At 52.0% G+C, this 19,036-nt stretch overlaps 1 protein-coding gene across 1 annotated transcript; it reads left to right on the top strand.

The window, feature by feature from the left end:
• Nucleotides 1–2,978: 2,978 nt before the first annotated feature.
• LAT2 (linker for activation of T cells family member 2) lies at nt 2,979–17,600 on the top strand. The gene is made up of 11 exons (XM_054166988.1): nt 2,979–3,066; nt 3,778–3,817; nt 5,699–5,742; nt 10,448–10,486; nt 11,037–11,067; nt 11,210–11,265; nt 11,917–11,982; nt 12,423–12,488; nt 13,271–13,333; nt 14,185–14,269; nt 17,495–17,600. The coding sequence occupies exons 1-11, from the start codon at nt 2,979–2,981 to the stop codon at nt 17,598–17,600; spliced, it is 684 nt and encodes a 227-aa protein (XP_054022963.1).
• The last annotated feature ends 1,436 nt before the right edge of the window (nt 17,601–19,036 follow it).

The raw sequence follows: 19,036 nt of genomic DNA, 5'->3' as shown, positions 1-19,036 counted from the left end.
CTTTCCTCCCGTTGGTGTTTCTCTCAGACAGGCTGACAGTGAATGGCACTGTGCTCTCACTCTCCACTTTAGCAGACTGAAAAGCAATTTCCCTTTCAGTCTTCCCTAAAAAAACCAACCCCACACACCTCTCCTTCCCTTGGCTCTTCACAGTGAGCCTTTAATCCTTAGTTTAGGACTCCAAACCTTCCCCGCCAGCAGCCAGGCTGGCAAGACGCAGCGCACGCAGAGCGAATGAACTTCTGCAAGCTCCTTCGTTCTCCCCATTCGAAAACACCCCACCAAAACATGTAAGTTTGCCTCTTTGGTGGCTGAAAGCATCTGAGAAGAGCAGTCCCTGTTCAGGAAGGCTGCTTCCCCCCTGCAGCAGAGGTGTCATGCTGCAGAGATCGTGGCTGCTTCTGCCTGGAATCACTTATTCCAAGCAGCTGCTCCCAGGGTTTTGTGGTGCTCAGACAGTGCTCACTGCCACGTGCCGTGGCCTCAGCAGCTTCCTCCTGCAAGGAGAGACTCCTGCCAGAGCCAAAAGGGGGGAAAAAACCCAAAGCATGCAAAAGGAGAACAGAGAAGTGTAGAAACACAAGAGGGCATTTCAATGGGGTCCAAATTTTGCTCCTGAAACTAGATGGGAACCTATTTTCTTACCTTGTTTGAATTTAGCTTCTTGAAAGCACAGCTGGTGAGCAGGAAGCATCTCTGCTGTGAGGCCAGGCTGAGAGAGTTGGGGTTGTTCAGTCTGGAGAAGAGACAGCTCCAGGGAGACCTTCTGGTAGCATTTCAGTACTTAAAGAGGTTGATAAGGAAGACAGGGACAGACTTTGTAGCAGGGTCTGTTAGAATAGAATCAACCAGGCTGGAAAAGACCTTTGAGATTATCAAGTCTCCAACCTATCACCCAACACCATCTAATCACCTAAACCATGGCACTAAGTGCCTCATCCAGTCTCTTCTTAAGCACTTCCAGTGATGGTCACTCCACCACCTCCCTGGGCAGCACATTCCAATGGCAAATCACTCTTCCTGTGAAGAACAACTTCCTAACATCCAGCCTAAACCTCCCCTGGTGCAGCTTGAGACTGTGCCTTCTGTTGTGACAGGAGAAGGGATGATGGTTTGGCACAAAAAGGGGGAGGTTCAGGTTAGAGAGAAGGCAGAAACTTTTGCCCCTGAGGGTGGTGAGACACTGGGCCAAGGTTGTCCAGAAAGGTGGTAGGTGTCCCAGCCCTGGAAATATTCCAGGTGAGGTAGTTTGGGGCTCTGAGCAACCTGCTCTAGATGCAGAGGTCCCTGCTGGTTGCTGGGGAGTTACACTAGGTGACTTTTAAAGGTCCCTTCCACCCAGACCAGTCTGTGATTCTATGATTCAAGTTCATACACCCTTCTCCTCACAGCCCTCAGTGACTTGAGTCTGTTTGTTGTTTTCCCTCCTCTCCCCAAGGCAGAGAGCAGGGAGAGCATGTTCAGCCTTCCAAATATTTTATTTATAGCTCAGCAGCCGTGAGTAAGTGCCTCCAGCCTTCTGCTTGTCAGAAATCTGCTCATCACCTGCTCCTCAAGAGAGGGGCTTTGCACCAAAAGGAAAGATTTCCCTGGACCTGGGTGTTTGGTGAGCACAAATAACCTCTGAGCTGGTGTTTTGCTTGTGGGCTGCTACCCATGAGAGCCTCCCCTGGGGTGGGGATGCTGGGATGGGGCACCCAGTGCCCTGCTGGGCAGACCCTGCACAGGGCCACCCTTGGTGCTCCTGCCGAGTGGGGGCTCGGGAGCAGCCTGGGTTTGCTGTGTTACAGCAGAAGCAAAGCCAGCTCTAGAAGGGAGATGGTGGCCTGTCCTAAAATGGTGCAAAGTAGGTCAGCCCTGTCAGGTGCCTTCAGCTCTGCTTTGCCTTTACTTGAAGGAAAAAAATGACCTCCCCAGACAAACCAGCAGTGCCTGTCACACCCCTTTGTAAGATGAATTTTGGTCACCAGCATTGAGCCAACTTCCCTTAGCTGCCTCTTGCAGAAGCTTTAAAGGTGCCCCCCAGCTCCTGTTTTCCATGGGGCACGTTTAGCCATGGAAAAATTCAGTGAGAAACCACATGGCTCTGACCAGGCTCCATCCAAGCCACTCTGGCTGCTGGGGGTGCTGGTCCTGGGGTGCTGGCCCTGCCCCTCTAGGCTTGGCCCATGGGGGTTTGGACATGTTATTAACCTACAACAGCTCATCACAGCTTCTTCAGATAGCGCTGCAAGAGTGGACCTCGAGAGGTCTGAAAAGAGCAGAGCCATGGTGGAGCAAGTACTGGAGCTGTCACGACCTTGTGAGCCCTACCAGCCTGGCAGGGGACAGAAAAAACCCCAGTCTGCCCACAAGCAGAGGGGATGGCATTTAAAGTACTTCTGTGCTGCAGGGAAATACTTGGAGCTCCTCATGCAGAGCTTTGACTATTTCCAAGTGCCTCCTCTTTTGCCCTCTCTCCTGGATATTACAAAGGAGCATCTCCTCCATGGGTTATGGAGCTGGCAATGAGTGAAGCCAAGCAGGTTTTATTTCTTTGTGCCAGTGTCCTGTTCAGTGGGTATAGAGATACTCAAAGGCCATTAGAAGGTCTCTCTGGAGCTTTCTCTTCTCCAGGCTCTCCAATTCTCTCAGCCTGGCCTCACAGCAGAGGCTTCCAGCCCTCCCATCATTGCTGTGGCTTCCTCTGGCCCTGCTCCAACAGGTCCCTGTCTGTGCTGTGTTGAGGACTCCAGAGCTGGACCCAGCACTGCAGGAGGGGTCTCAGGAGAGCAGAGGAGCAGAATCCTCTCCCTCCGCCTGCTGCCTGCGCTGCTGGGGATCAGCCCAGGACACTGCATCCTCAGCAACCACCCAGCTCTTCAGGGGTGCACAGGCAGAAAGCATGTGCCTCCCTGGGGAGGGTAGAAGTTTTCCCTGCCCACACTGCTCACAAGGTTCCCCTCACTGCTGTGTTTCAGGCTGGATGTGGCCAGGCCATGGCACAGATGGAGCTGCTGTGGGCGGCCGCCGTGCTGATGCTGCTTGGGGCTGCCATCAGCCTCTGTGTCAAGTGCCAGCTCTCTGGTAAGGTCCTCCTCGTGTGTTTTGGGGTGCTGCCCACAGCTGTGGGCTGGAGGTCGCTCTGGCCAGACCCTTTCCTCTTGGGATGTCCCCTCCAGGCAGGTTTGGTTCTGCTCAGCCATGTGCCAGCTTGGGGAGCTTTGCCTTTGCAGGGAAGTTCCCAGCAGCTTGAGCTGGCAAAGGTCTCTGCTGAAAGCCAGGGAGCAGCTGGGGGAAGGACTCCCCAACCCTGCAGCACCCCTCCATGGTGGGTGGCTCTGGGGCACCCTGCACTGTCCCAGTGTACAAATCCTGTGCAGGTTCTGGGGCAAACATGCAGGTGAGGAGCAGGCATGGAAGGAGGGGCTGGGGGATAAATTCATCTACACATTAAATACAGGGGGAGTGAGGTGAGCACAAGCCCAGTGAGGGTTTCAAGCCCACCTGTGAGCACTGGAGGGGTTCTACTGGGGGAGAGGGGCTGGAGTTGGGGGTTTGAGGACAGCAATGTCTGGCTTGCCTTGTGGGGTTTTGAGACAAGCACTGCACTCAAGACCTGGTTTAATAAACACAAATCAAACCCCTGCACAACAGCTGCTCACTGCCTCCACTGGCCTCTGGTGCTCCTGGCTGAGGGGGGTTTGTGAATGTGTTGTGTTGCTCTTTCTGCTCTTTAGTTCCTAAATCATCCTTCTCAGAGCCTTTATTCCTTCCCCCCCACACTTTGTCTTCCAGCCTCCAAGCGAGAGAAGCAGCTGAGCAAGCAGAGGAGCCAGTAAGTTGCCTTTTGCCCTCATGCTTCTCCCCTGAACAGCTCACCCAGGGTGAGACCCTGGCCAGACCTGGACCCACTCCATGCCCTGCAGCTGAGATTCAATTTCTATCGAATGAAATCACCCCAGAATGGGGCTTGTGGGGCAGTGTGCCCAGCCCAGGGCACGGCTGGAAGGGTTGTGCCTTGACAGAGAGTAATCCAAAATGAAACTGAAGCTCTGACAGTGCTGCCTGTGAGTCATTAACTAGCTGGGGAAAGGTCTGGGAGACTGGCAGGGTGAGTCCTTATCCTGTCCTGTCATGCCCTAGTGAAGAAGAGAGGTTGGTAACTTCACAAGCAGCCCTTGGCTGGGGCTGGTGGGACCCTGTGGCAGAGCAGCCACCGACCTGCAGTGTCTGAAGGAAATGTGATTGTGAACACCCCACACCCCTCCCTCTGGTTTCCTTCAGCAACAGACAAACCACAGCTAAAAGATACAAAGGGGGGTGGTGGAAGGTGACACTTTTCACCTTGGATACAGGAGCAAACCTGGTGCAAAGGGGCTCCCTGAAAGCCTCTGTGGAGTTGGGGTGTTTGCTTCTGAGGCTGAGGGACTTGGGGCTTTTTTTTTACCCTAGAGAAGAGTTTGGGGGGGATGGCCTCAATGCTTATAAATACCTGAAGGGTGGGGGGGGAGGGTGTCAGGATGGGGCCAATCTTCTTTCAGTGGTACCCAGGGACAGGGCAAGGGGTAATGGGCACAAACTTGAGCAAAGAAAGTTCCATCTAAACATGAGGAGGAGCTGCCCTACTCTAAGGGTGGTAGAACACTGGACCAGGCTGCCCAGAGAGGTGGTGGAGTCTCCATCTCTGGAGCCATTCTGAATCCACCTGGACACTGTCCTGTGCAACCTGCTCTAGGTGAACCTGCAGGGGGTTGGGCTGGATGATCTCTTAGAGGTCTCTTTCCAACTCCTAATATGCTATGATTCTGCCCTGCATGCCCAGGACTGGGGGAAAGGCTTCAGTGTGGTCCAGTGCAGACTGATGGAGAAGCCATGAGTGGCTCTGCCCCTGAAGGCTGCTGCTGAATTGTCCTGGCTTCTGGAATTATGTACCTGGAGTAGGAGATTTGACTTCAGGCTGGTGGTATTGTGAGCTGAGTTTGGGTCAGTTTGGGCTGCTTGCAAGGAAGATGGTTTGAACTCTACATTTGCAGACCTTGCAATCAGCTCCTTTAACATCTCCTCTCCCTGTGCCACGAAGAGCAGCTTGGGATGAGGGGAGGACCAACCTGAATGAGAAGAGCTGGGTGGGGAAAGGATAGCTTCAGAGTCCCCACATCAGAGCTATTAAGTGCCTGTGCTGTGCCTGCAGCAGAAGAGCTGTTGAATCCTGTTGTGCTCTGAGGAGCAGCTCCCATTGTTCATTTAAAAAGTGAAGAGGTTACTGGGCAGGGTTGATCACATCTATCATTTTTTCTCAGGTTGATGTTAAAGGATGTTGGGAGGGGTAGGGTTGGTAGTGGAGGTGAGGAAGTGGGGTTTGAAGCCATTTCATGAGGTTTTTGTGGGTGAAAATGCTCTTTCTGGCCATAACCAGTGCATTGGCAGAGTAGGGAATTGTCCTAAGTGATATTTTCCTCACTCCTGGCCCCTTCCCTTGGCTGCTTCAACGATGGTCCATAAGCACCCCTTGACTTTAAACGGTCAAAGAGGAGTTTGGAAACTCCTCCCAGCTCCTGAGGGTCCTGCATGAATGATGGACTTCAGTGTCTCACTGAGCCCAGCATGGAGGCTGTGCTCTCTTCCCCCTGCTCACCAAACCAAGAAGTCTCTGGCATCGATTTTCCTTGCCACAGACCTCAGAATTCAGCTGAGGTTGTCCCTCTCTCTGTTCCAGGCTCGAAAGCCAGCGGAGATTTGAGGTGATTCGAAACCACTCCAGTGAGTATGAGCACTGCATGCAGCTCCTGGGTTGCATGCTGGGGATCCTGCATGCACAGATGTGGGGGAAAGGGAAAACCAAAGGGTCACCTTGAAGCCAGGCAGTCAAAAGATTGTCAAAGCCACCTGAGGGATGCACTTCTGGGGATGTAAATTCTGAGCTCTAAGAAATCATCGTCCTTGCATCAACAGAAGTGTAGCCAGAAGGGAGAGGGAGGTGATTCTCCCCCTCTACTCCACTCTGCTGAGACCCCACCTGGAGTACTGCATCCAGTTCTGGAGCCTCTATTACAGGAAGGATCTGGAGGTGCTGGAATGTGTCCAGAGAAGGGCATGAGGATAATCAGGGGACTGGAGCTCCTCTGCTATGAGGAGTTGAGTATTGAGAGGGTTGGGGCTGTTCAGTCTGGAGAAGAGAAGGCTCCAAGAAGACCTTATTGTGGCTTTCCAGCATCTGAAGGGGGCTACAAGAAAGCTGGGGAGGGACTTGTTAGGGTGTCAGGGAGTGATAGGACTAGGTAGATTCAGATTGGGTGTTAGGAAGAAGTTGTTCCCCATGAGGGTGGTGAGACACTGGCACAGGTTGCCCAGGGAGCTGGTAGAAGCCTCATCCCTGGAGGTTTTTGCAGCCAGGCTGGATGTGGCTGTGAGCAACCTGCTGTAGTGTGAGGTGTCCCTGCCTGTGGCAGGGGGATTGGAACTAGCTGATCCTTGAGGTCCCTTCCAACCCTGACAATTCCATGACACTGAAAAGCAGGCACCGAAGCAGGGTCCCTGAGGTGCAACACTCTGCTCACCCTGGGAAAATGACAGTGTGGGTGCACCCAAGCTGACAGGAGTGACTCACTTCTCATCACCCCCTTCCTGCTTCCTGCTGCAGGGTGGGTTGGGTGCTGACCTTTTGAGTTTTACCCTGAAACAAGCTGCTGGCAGGGTCTGCACTAAATGTCACCAGCTGCAGGCGCGCTCTGCGGAGCCCCTCCTGGCCCCGAGTCCTTGCTGGGTCCAACCCCATATCCTCTCTAGGAATCCTTCTAGCCCAGCCCCAACAAGGCTCACAACCTGCCACTGCAGCCCATAGGATGAGGGGAAGGGTATTGGGCCCCCCCACGTTGAGCAGGTCTGGGGGACAGCAGGCAGCAAGGCAGCAGCTGGGGTTGTAGCTTCCTCCAGTGCATGCTGGCCAGCTCTGTGCAGCCAGCAGCTTCTCCTCAGCCTGCTTCCTCTTCTGGCCAGTTCTGAACCTTCAAGGAAGGATTTGGAAGCTCTTTTTGAGATGCACTGGGGAAAATGCTCCAAGGAACCAAGGCATCATCTCTGTGCCCATTAGAATGTCTGCCCCTGCCATCAGCATAATGAACAGCAAAAAAAAGATTTCAAAATGACTATAAAATGAATTAATTTGTTAAAAACTAATAACATAAAAAGGATTTTTTTTTTAAACCAGAAAAAGAAAGAAAATAAAAATAGAAAATCATTAATAAAAAGAAATCATAAAAATAATAATAAATAAGAAAATGATAATAAAAACTATATTAAAAAAAATAAAGTAATAAACCTCAATAAGGAAAAATAATCAAATCAAAACTGTTTGAAACAAGTAAAAAAAAAGAAATAAAAAGAATCAAGGGAAAAATGATCAAATAAAAGCTGTTTTGAGCAATGAAAAAGGAATAAAAAGAATCAACCTCAATAGGAAAAAAAAAGATAAAATAAAAACTACTTAAAAGCAATAAAAATAAATAGAATAGAATAGACCAGGTTGGAAGAGTCCTTCGAGATCATCGAGTCCAACCTATCATCCAACACCACCTAATCAACTGAACCACGGCACCAAGCACCCTATCAAGTCTCCTCCTGAACACCTCCAATGATGGTGACTCCACCACCTCCCTGGGCAGCCCATTCCAATGGGCAATCACTCTCTCTGTGTAGAACTTCCTCCTAAACTCCAGCCTAAACCTCCCCTGGCACAGCGTGAGACTGTGTCCTCTTGTTCTGGTGCTGGTTGCTTGGGAGAAGAGACCAACCTCTGCCTGTCTACAACCTCCCTTCAGGTAGTTGCAGACAGCAATAAGGTCACCCCTGAGTCTCCTCTTCTCCAGGCTAAGCAACCCCAGCTCCCTCAGCCTCTCCTCACAGGGCTGTGTTCCAAACTCCTCACCAACTTTGTTGCCCTTCTCTGAACACCTTGCAGCAAGTCAACCTCCTTCCTAAACTGAGGGGCCCAGAACTGGACACAGGACTCCAAGTGTGGCCTAACCAATGCAGTGTACAGGGGCAGAATGACCTCCCTGCTCCTCCTGGCCACGCTGTTCCTGATGCAGGCCAGGATGCCATTGGCCTTCTTGGCTGCCTGGGCACACTGCTGGCTCATGTTCAGCCTCCCATCGACCAGCACCCCCAGGCCCCTCTCTGCCTGAAATAAAAGGAATCACCCTCCATACTAAAAAATGAATAATAGAATCAAAACTGATTCTAAAGCAATAAATAAATAAATGCAATTAAAATAACAACCCCCCCCTCCAAGAAGAAGTAAAGACTAAAATCACTTACACCAAAGCCAATGGACAAGACTTGTTGTTCTTGCTGCTAGGTGCAACCCGAAGGCTGGAGCTGATCAAGGAACCTGAAAAGCTCTCACTAGCAAGGTGGGTAAGAACCAAACATCCACCAAACCCAACAGAGATTGAGCTGCAAAGCCCAGGGTGGGTGAGGGCCACCTGAGCTGTGTGGATGGTCAGGATCTGGGGGGGGGGGGGAGTTTTGTACCCTACAGATGTGGCTTGGGCTGTGAGTAGTGTCACAGGATGGCTTGGGTGGAAAGGGAGCTTTAAAGGTCATCTAGCCCCAGCCCCCCTGCAGTGAGCAGGGGCATCTGCAGCTAGATGAAGCTGCTTGCTTTGTTGATGGTCAGTAGCAGGGTTGGACTTCTCCTGGCCTTTCTTCAGTCTGCCTGCATGCTGCTGGCCACAGGTTCGTTGCAGCCTAGGAGGTGAGCCGTGGCTGTCCGTAAGAGGTACGTCATGTGGGTGATGGAGTGCTGGAGCAGGCTGCCCAGAGAGGTGGTGGAGTCTCTTCTGGAGACTTTCAAAACCCACCTGGATGCATTCCTGTGTGGTCTGCCCTAAGTGATGCTGCTTTGGCATAGGGGTTGGACTAGCTGATCTCTGGAGGTCCCTTCCGACTCCTAATATTCTGTGATCATGAAAAGGAAATGTCCAATCTTTGCTTCTAAGCAATCTGACCTGGGAAATTCCCTTCTCCTCATCACCAAAACCTCCAGGAACCACACAGCCACAATCACTCTGCTGCAATATTCAGGCACTGCTATTCCCATTTGACCCCAAGCCCTTCCCCTCCCTTTGCTCATCCTATGTCCTGTGGTAACCTTGCAGGGAGGTTTCGTGGATGGTCCTTCTGGCTTAGTCATTGCTGTGGTTTGTAGCCCCTGCAATGGTTTGCTCAGACCTGGGGTTTTAGTTCCCTTTTCTCTCTTTCAGGAAGACTACAAAGGAGCTGAGTGCCTCCTGCCATGCTGGATATGGTGAGCATCTCCCCCAGGATGGGATCCTCATCCACAGGCACCAGGGAAGCAGCTGCTGCAGGATTCACAAATGGGGATGCTGCAGGTCTCAGCTTGTCCTTGTAGGAGCTGGCTGGGAGCTCCCACCAGCTTGGGGAAGTCAGAGTCTCTCAGAGGCCAGACCCCAGGCAGGGCACAATGGGCTTGTCCTGGAAACAAGCCAGGGGGTGGCTATGAGCTGCTCCTGGTGAGATTCCAAGAGGAAACATTTTCACAACAAGGACAATGGACCATTGGGCGAGGGGAAGTCTCTCCAGAGAGGTGATGGAGTCCCCAACATCAGACACTTTGAAGATTCAGCTGGACAGGGTGCTGAGACTTCTTGTCTGAACCATGCTTTGCCAAGAAAGGTTGGACCAGATGGTCCTTGAGGTCCTTTCCAGCCTGGCGCTCTATGAACCCATGATAAAACTCTCTCCTGGTTATTAGCACTTGCCCAGGATGCTGCACAGTGATGCTCAGTAAGGTCTAGCCTGGGTCTGAGCCTGAAGTCTTATGAGGAGCAGCTGAGGGAGCTGGGCTTGTTCAGCCTGAAGGAAAGGAGGCTGAAGGGAGACCTCCTGGTTCTCTGCAACTCCCTGAAAGGAGGCTGTAGAGAGGTGGGTGTTGGTCTCTTCTCTTAAGTGATAAGTGACAGGACAAGACAAGGACATCAAGTCACATCAGGGGAGGTTTAGGTTGGACATTAGGAAAAACTCCTAGATTGAAAAGGTTGTCAGAGACTGGCACAGGCTGCCCCAGGAAGTGGCTGAATCACCATCCCTGGATCTATTGCAAAGTCCTCTAGATATGGTGCTGAAGGATATGGTGTAGCAGTGGCCCTGGTAGAGTTAGATGATGGTTGGACTGGATGATCCTAAAGGGGTTTTCCATCCATGGTGAGTCTGTGGTGGTGTGAAATGCAGTGCTTGTGCTGCTGCAGCTTGACCAGTCCTGCTCAGGGCCACATTATTGAAAAGATCAACCCTGTCCATCCCACCACCTCTGCCCCAAGCTGTCCAACTTTGCAGCCATGTCCCCCAGCCCTGAGCAGATTGCTGAGCAGGGGCAGAGCTGCTGATACTCAGAGGCTCCACCACTGAACAGCTCCCACAGCTCAGCTCCTCTGCTTCTCCCCAGGGAGCAAGACCAAGACCAGGTACCAGAATTTCCTGACAGGTAAATGCTGCAGCAGGAGGTCCTGGGGTGTTGGGGGGAAGGGCGCTGGGGCCATGAAGGGGTTACTGGGACTGGGAGCCAGTGGGGAGCACACAGGCAGTGTGTGCAGCTGGCAGAGCTCAGGCTGGGTTCATTTGGTGATTGCTTTCTGATCTGATGAACAGAGCAGAGGGAGGTGGGATGCTCGTGAGCCCCCTGCTCCCTGCCAGGGCAGCGTGAGCTGGCTCTGGCCCTAAGAGGATTACTGGTGGAGGGGCTGTGCTGTCTGCCTCCAAACTGGAGAGGATATTCCCAATCCCCCCAACAGCTGTCAGGATCTGGCCAGGAGCAGTGGTGAGCCCTGGTTTCCTCAGGGTCTGAGGGAGATTGGGGCTGCCTCCCCCTGCTCCAGCCTCCCAGCTCTGCTTGTGGACAGACTTGGGAGCTGTCTGGCTGCTGAGGACATCTGCTCCAGCTATGCTCAGGGGCTTCACCCAGCTGTGCTTTGGGGTGGTAGCTTGGGTTTAGGCAGCAGTATGGTGTGCTGATGGCAAACCCTTTGTGCTTGCAGAGGACCGCCTGCAAGGGGATGCTGTCTACGTGTAAGTAACTGCCCTGCTCACCAGTGTGGGCAAGCAGATCCATACTGGTCCCAGTGTAGTCCTGGCTCTCTGGCAGCTCAGGCTGGGAAGGCCATGGGCTGCCTTGGGCAGGAGGAGCTAATGGAGGCTGCTCTTCTTGCAGGGAGCCCATATCTCTGGATTACTACAACTATGCCAGGTTCTTCACCCCACCCTATGGTAAGGTCTCCAAGGGAGCAAGGCACTTTTCTTCTCCAGCTGCCATCTTGGCTGTCTCATGGCTTCAGGGAGCCCACCAGGCTTGCCTAGGTCTGTGTGTTACTGCTGCATAGCCTGAAGCAAGCGTGGGTCTAAGTGACACATTCTAGGCTGTTGGGCTTGAGGGATGTCCCAGCCCCAGCCTGTTGGCCAAAGAGCCCAAATGCATTCATGGCTCTGACTGCACAAAACACTTTGTTCTTCCTCTGTTTCTTCTCTGGGCAGCAGCAAATCAGGTTTCGAGGCTAGCAATATGGGGACTTGGGTTGTTCAGCTGCTCTTGGGCTCATGCAGAGAGCTGTCATCCCCAGCCTGGGGTGAGTTCAGTGAGCTTGGGGTGAGTTCAGTGAGCTTGGGGTGAGTTCAGTGAGCTTGGGGTGAGTTCAGTGAGCTTGGGGTGAATTCAGTGAGCTTGGGGTGAATTCAGTGAGCTTGGGGTGAATTCAGTGAGCTTGGGGTTTTCTAAAACTCTTAATTAGATTTTGGTTCTAGATGCTAATAGATTTGTGTACTGGGCTCAGAGAGATGTAGAGCTTGGTCAGCTGGGGCTCAATTCCCAGGTCACCTACACTTCTTTAAGCACTTTTACTCCCTCTTTCTCCTCTCTGCCAGAGAAAGAGGAGGATTCCCATTCCTATCAGAATGTCATCATTGGAGTGTCTCGTGGCTCTGATCCAGGTAGGTGTTGCTGTCGTGGTCTGTGCATGTTGTGCAAAGGCATCTGGAAACACAGAGAGGGACACTGATCCCCTCTGCTGTCCCAGCCCCAGCCTGTTGGCCAAAGAGCCCAAATGCATTCATGGCTCTGCACAAAACACTTTGTCCTTCCTCTGCTTCTTCTCTGGGCAGCCACAAATCAGGTTTTGAGGCTAGCAATGTGGGGACTTGGGTGGTTCAGCTGCTCTTGGGCTCATGCAGAGAGCTGTCATCCCCAGCTTGGGGTGAGTTCAGTGAGCTTGGGGTTTTCTAAAACTCTTTTAACTAGATTTTGGGTTTAGATGCTAATAGATTTGTGTACTGGGCTCAGAGAGATGTAGAGCTTGGTCAGCTGGGGCTCAATTCCCAGGTCACCTACACTTCTTTAAGCACTTTTACTCCCTCTTTCTCCTCTCTGCCAGAGAAAGAGGAGGATTCCCATTCCTATCAGAATGTCATCATTGGTGTGTCTCGTGGCTCTGATCCAGGTAGGTGGTGCTGTCATGGTCTGGGCAAAGGCATCTGGAAACACAGAGAGGGAAATCCCTTCCTTAGAAGGTTCAGCTCTTCCTTATCAGCTCCACACTGGTGGAACTGGGCTGCAAAGGGTTGATGCAGGTACAGAGCAGACCTGGAGTACTTCCCCTTTCTACAGGAAAACGCAAGTGGTGATGCCTTGCCAGCCAAAAGGTCATCTCTGAGCTGAGCCCTTTGATCAGGAGGTCTCCACAGAAGGGCAGGAGCTTTGTGGTCTGCATAGCTTCTCTAGATCTCTCAGTGTTGTTACAGCTAAGACTGATGGTGGTTCCAGCCCCCAGCTCAGGTTTCTCATCACTTCCAGCCCAAGAAGGCTGCAGCCAGCGAGCTGCTGGAGTATGGTGTTGGACCCCAGTGGGCTTTCAGCTTCTCCCCTGGGACGTTGCAACCAAAATAAGAAGTCAAGTTGGTTTCCTTCAGTGAATTAACACAACACTTTGGGCACTGCTAGAGCCTGCCCTGCTCCTGCCTGGCATTGCATGGAGTGATGAGAGGAGGCAGGAGCAGCATCCCCAGCCTGATCCCCACGCCCTGCAGATATCCAGACGTGTGGTCAGGGCTGGAAAAGCGATGAGGCAGCATCAGCAGACCTGTGGCAGGACAGCAGCTGCCCAGCTGGAAGCTCAGCCTCGTCCACAGGGTGGTCAGGGTGTGGTGGTAGGAGAGGGGGTTCACAAAGACTCATTTTTAGTCCACTTCAGCATCATCCTGTCCCAACTCTTCTTAATCACAGATGATGCTGAGGACTACAAGAACAGCACAGCCATACACATGTGGAAACTGCAGCAAGCAAAAGGTATGTTCCCAGCAGCTGTTTACTGTTCAGGGATGGGGCTCATGGACAGGGTACCCATCATGCTAGCCCCACACAGACCATGCTCAAGGCAATGGAGCCACCACCCTTGTCTTCAGTTATTCCCCCCGCCCAGTCACTTGTGATAAACATCTAAAGCCATGTGCAAATTGTTACACACACTTGTAACTGACTGCTGCTGTGGAGGGGTGTGGAGCTTCCAGTGCTCCAAAGGCCACCATGCAGGTGGCCGTGCCTAAACACTGCCCATGGAATGCTGCAGAGGATTGCCACTTTCATATCTTATGTCCTGCTGTGTTTTGAAGCTGCCCTGGTGCAGGCTCAGCCTTGCAATCCCCTGTGACAGAGCCAAGTGCAGCACATAGCCCCTGTGACTATCCTGCAGCAGCTGGGGGTGCACGTTTCTTGAGCTAACCAACCCTTAAGCAGCAGTTTAACCTAACCTGAGGCTTCCAGTGGAGCACAGGGAGTCTGGCCTGGGAAATAGTGGTAAATGTATACCTGCATATATATTTAAGAGCTTTCTGTCTCTGCTGTTTAAGCTGCCTGAGCAAACTGGCCCTTGTTCTCCTGCTTGTGCACTCTCCAGATTGAATCTAAGTTTCTTTTGGCTCTGAAGAGCTGTCCATGCTCACTGCTTGTAGAGTTTGCTGTGATCATTCTGAAGCCCCTTCAAGGGGCCTCAGACACAGTCACCTCAGATTTCTTACCCCAGGCACAGAAAAATGTGAGCACCAAAGACCAAACACTGGCAGGACACACAGCCAGTGGCTGGTGTGTGTGTCCTTAGACCGAGTCACTTGCTGATCCCTGCTTCCCATCCTCCCTCGCAGCTCTGCGGGCAGAAAGCTCGGATGAGGAGCCAGACTATGTCAACACAGCCCCTGTGTCAGGCCCTCCCCCTCTGTCAAAGCAAAGGTAAAAAGAGAGCAAATGGTTGATGTATTTATTTAGGGGTGGGAGGGTTGGTTTATGCCAAAGGGAGCTTGGCTGGAGCTCTGCTCCTTGCTGGCAGGGCCAGCTGGTGCCCAGCAGCTCAGGGCAGCCCAAGGAGCAGGAGCAGCCTGCTCCATGCTGTGCCACATCTCTGGCTGATGCCAAGGTGACTAATGCTGGCTGTGGAGACAAATTTGTCAAAGTCTGTGTCCCAGTGTCACCTTTCTCCAATAGGAACTGACAACCACTTCAGAGCAGCTTTGGGCAGTGCTGCTACCTGCTGCAGACAGGAACCCCCAAACCCCCTCTGGGCTGAGCAGTGTGAGCAATTCCTTGGGCTCCACTGAGCCCTGCCTGCACTGCTACCACCACACATCCTGCCCCACTATCAGCAGCAGCCTGGAACTGATGCTAAAGAATTGCTCAAGGCAGCTAAAGTGAAAAGCATCTGTGGAGAGCTGCAGGAAGGCTGCATGATGCCGAGTGGGGGATACAACACAGGGTTAGCAAATGAGGACAAGCAGCCCCAGATATACTAAGCTCAGGGACAGGTTTGGAGCTGCTGTGGCTCCAAAAAGTCTCTCAGAGGACTTGTGGAGCTTCTTCTCAGCAGTGTTGGGTGGAAAGCATGGATTGAAAGTCAGTGGTCTCGCTGTTTTCCCCTCTCTCCTTTCAAGTGCTCCACATAAAGCCTGAAGTCCTTTGCCGAGCCGCAGCACACCCAGCGAGCATGCACCAAGGGACAGCCAATGCTTCAATCCCTCAGTGAGATCTCCTCTCCAAATTGTGCCCAAGATCATACAGAAGGGGTGCTGCTGAAAGGAAGAAATACTCTGCTTGGTGTCCCAAGGAAGTCCAGCTGCAAACCTGCACCTGGAGAAAGCCCTCTGCCCAGCAGCGACCGTGGGCAAGCCGAGAGTTTGTCATCCTCCTCACTTCCCTGCACACCTACTGGAGGGCTGCTGGGCAGTCTGGGCAGGGTTTTCTCCTGTCAAGCATGAAATGAATATTTAAATTGCTGAGCAGTAATGCAGCCAGCTACTTAATTTGTCAGGGTGAGTCATGCATGATGGTATTAGAATGCAGGGATCATGTTCTAGTTCCGTTCCTGTGCGCTCCTACGGAAGCAGTTTCCTCGGAGAGGAGCTGGTGAGGCAGAGGTTGCTTTTACAACAGCAGTGGCTCTCTGGAGCTAAATGAGATACCAACCCATTCACAAAGGCTGAAGAGGATTAAATCCCCTCCATATTCACAGCTTGTAATTCAAAGTACCTGTCTGTGGCAGCTCTCCTTGTATTTTGGTGTCTGTTCTGTAGTGATACAAAGGTCCTGCAACCACCGAGACGATCAGATCCCCAGCTGTCAGCCTCAGAAGCTTCACCAAGTCTCAGAGTACTGCTGTGGTGGACACCTAGCCCTGAAATGAAACCCTTGGCTCTTCAGCCCTGATATGCAGACTTGGCACCACTGTAGCCCTTATTTATTAAAACTGAGAAGCATCCACAGAATACAAGGTGCTTCATTGCAGCTTGCCGTGCTGGGGATGCTGTCTGCATGCTTAGGTGAGACAGGCTGAGATGGGAGCATGTGAGATAGCAGAGGATGAGCTGTGTGGGATCTGATGGGCAGAAAATGTAGCTACTTGAAGCCTTCTTCCTCAAAATGAGTTCAGAAGACCGTGCTTCAGGAAGGGCCTCAGCCCACACTCACATCTCTGGGAGTGGTAAGAGTGGGCCAAGAAGGGGAGCTAAGGGTGAGCGAGCCCTGGAGCGGGAGAAGGGGATGTCAGGTGCTTCCTGCTGCAAAAGACTGGGCTCTAATTTTAGCAGGGCTGCTGAGACCTCTGTTTGTGTAGCTGAAAGAGTGGGTGGCTTGGTGTTTGCTTTAGCAGGGGATTTACTTTAGCACCTACAGACATGTTTGTTCCTGCTTCCAGGGGACTTCTACAAGGGACACAATCTAGTGTGCTTCAGGGACCCACACACTTAGGGGGCTACAGTTGTTGTCTGCTTGGCCTAGCTCCTCCCAGCTCTGCTTCCACTCACAGCCTCTGATTTCCTGATGCTCTGCAGTTTGACAGACGTGGGAGACTAGGGTCTCAGTGAGCCTGGAGCAGAGATGGTGACAGCCACAGCCTGCCTTGGCTCTGCACAGGCTCACAGACAGGCAAGGAGATGAGGAGGTGCCTTTATTCCTGAGACAATGTGACCCACTGTGGCAGGGCTCTGACTCTGCCATCCTTGGTGACCCACTCAGCACCTGAAGAAGCTCCCACCTTCCATCAAGTGCTGCAGACTGTGGATTTGTTGCAGGAGGGGAAGGATGAGCTGTTTTCAGTGATGTGTGGTGATGCTACAGCTACTGGTGATTCATCTTGGAGCCAGAGGGAGCCATTAAATGATTAGAAGATTAGCAGCAGTAAAAGAGCCTTGGCACACAGTAACAGATCCAGCTAGAGAGCTCCCAGAAGGTTCTAGCTGTTAGGTGTGTGCACAGCCAAACACAAGATGTGCTGCCCCCCTTGCTAAGCAGGGAGGTGGATCAGAACAATGACATCTTCCTGGTGCTAGGTTCCTCCACTGCCTAAACCTGAGTGTGAACATCTTGAAGCCAAAGCAGGCAGGGCAGGAGCTGGATGTGGAGCATCATCTTTCCTCTTGCAGCTCTCCAGAACAGCTGTAGCAAGGGGTAAATCCTTTCTCAGCTCTGTAAAGCTCTTGAAGTGCTTTCAGCCAGTGATCTAATTACACTGGAAGAGAGCCAGAGACTGCTAGGGGAATGTACATTGAGGTTACTACAGTCTTCCTCTGAAACCCCTGACAGCTTGTCTTTGCAGCAGGTGAGGACATACCTGTGTGTTCATTCAGGGTTTGTTTTCAGGTGTGCAAACACTTCTGGTGCCTAACCAAAAAGTGCCAGATCCTGTGTGTTGTCTGAAAATAATGCAAGGAGAAATGAGATCTCCCCTGGGTCTGTGTATCTCCCTCCTCACATTAGGTAGGCAGCCAAGTGAGCAATTCACTTCCTGTTTTCAATTTAAGACACGTTAGAAAAGCAGTTTTGGCACTGGTGATGCTCTCAAATGGAGCTGGGGAGCCTTAGCAAGCTGCCAGAAAGGGTAGCTCTGCCCTTGGAGAGGCTGAGCAACCACCTTTGGCAGAACTGGCTGCATTGGCGGCCTCAGACCAATACTGTTCCTCTTCTCAGGAGCAGCGGGTGTGATTATGTTCCCTCGGTGCTGCAGAAGAGAATCTGCTCCAAACTGGAGCTGAAAGCAGCCACTGAAACAGTGGAAGCCACTTCAAGCAGGTAGGAACAGGAAGTGCCACCCTTTCTTCCTCACCCTTCCACTGGCAGCGACACAGCAACCCAGACAAGGCACAGCTAGGCACCGCCTCCAGTGGGGCAAGGACCAGCCTTAGGAGTCCTCCAAAGTTTGCTGTGTTATGGAACTCCTGCAGTGACTCCTGCTGCCCTGGCCAGCAGGGAACACGTTTAACCAGCAAGCACAGCCAGAGCAGGCTGCTCTGCTGTACACTCACTCACCTACCCTCCTGCTTTGGTTAAGTTCTGAGGGACAAAAGCTGTGGTGATATCTGGAGAGAACTCAGCAGCTTAAGATCCTTAATGCTCCATTATTAGCTGCCTCTTGAACAGTGTTTGTGCTGGTAGTGACAGCTCCCTGGCTAGGGACCAAGAGGTTCAATAAATGGAGTGTTGCAGCCATTGCTCTAAGAGCTGTTTGCTTTGTTCCATCTGGGAGCAGGCTCAACTGTGTCTGTGCTTTGGCTCTCAATTAACTCGCTCTCCTACACTTTGAATTAAAAAAGGTTGACTTCAAGTTCTGTCAGAGGAGCTGCAGAAAGTCTTGACCAGGCCATTTCCTGCTGTTGAAACATTGTCCCTGTGGCTGAGTGAGCAATGGAAGGTGCAACCAGCCAGCTTCAGCTCAGGGGCCAAGCTCTAGACAGGAGCTGACAACGCTGCCAGTGAAGATCAACTTGGCCCTGAGACAGCTGTGGAGTGGGCAGCTGAGGTGGAAAGTGACAGCAGAATGGGCAGGGTGAAGTGCAGGCACAAGGAACTTGTACCTCTACCATCTTTTGTTTGACTGCCACAACCAGAATGTGTTTAATTACACAAAGCTGCCTCTGATATGGAGGTGGTCAAATTCAGCTTGCATTTGCTGTCACTCTGCCTTTCACACCTCACTGCTCATCTGCAGGGGCAAGGTGGTTTCCAACACTGAGCAGACAGGAAAGAATGATGCTGTAGCTTTCTTGTATGCTGAAACTATAGCCAAATGGCATGAGCTCACCTGGGCAAGCAAGAACAGAAAGGGGAACTCAAGAGCAGAGCATCCCAGGACATGGTCATGTTTTACAGAAGTACCCAGAATGAGCAGCTGGCACCACTCAGACCTGTGCAAGATAACTGCTGAAAACACCTCCTTTAAGCACAGCACAGAAACAGCCCCCAGGAGGGGCACTGCTCAGTGTGCCTCACTTGCAACTTCATTAATTGTCCTACTTTGTGCCATTTTTTCCCCTTCTTGGTGCTGGTCAGACCATCACTCAAGGCCAGGCTTGAAGTGTAGTCACCAGCAGTGGGATTCAGTTTTTGCTTCTCCTGTTAAGTCTTGGCACCACTGACAGGAGCAGTTGTGAGTGCACTAAACAGATCTGGTTAGAATAGAATAGAACAAACCAGGTTGGAAGAGACCTTCAAGATCATCAAGTCCAACCTATC

This window comes from Dryobates pubescens, chromosome 13, assembly GCF_014839835.1.
Source record: "Dryobates pubescens isolate bDryPub1 chromosome 13, bDryPub1.pri, whole genome shotgun sequence".
In the NCBI taxonomy this organism is placed as follows: Eukaryota; Metazoa; Chordata; class Aves; order Piciformes; family Picidae; genus Dryobates; species Dryobates pubescens.
Note: the sequence above shows the minus strand (reverse complement) of the source record. Positions and strands in the feature narration are given on the sequence as shown.

Bases quoted from the DNA above. Each gene is read 5' to 3' on its own strand.
- LAT2 (XM_054166988.1), top strand. From the start codon at position 2,979: ATGGCACAGATGGAGCTGCTGTGGGCGGCCGCCGTGCTGATGCTGCTT. The intron at 3,067-3,777 runs GTAAGGTCCTCC...TTTGTCTTCCAG, and splicing joins TGTCAAGTGCCAGCTCTCTG to CCTCCAAGCGAGAGAAGCAG. The intron at 14,270-17,494 runs GTAAAAAGAGAG...TCCTCTTCTCAG, and splicing joins CCCCCTCTGTCAAAGCAAAG to GAGCAGCGGGTGTGATTATG.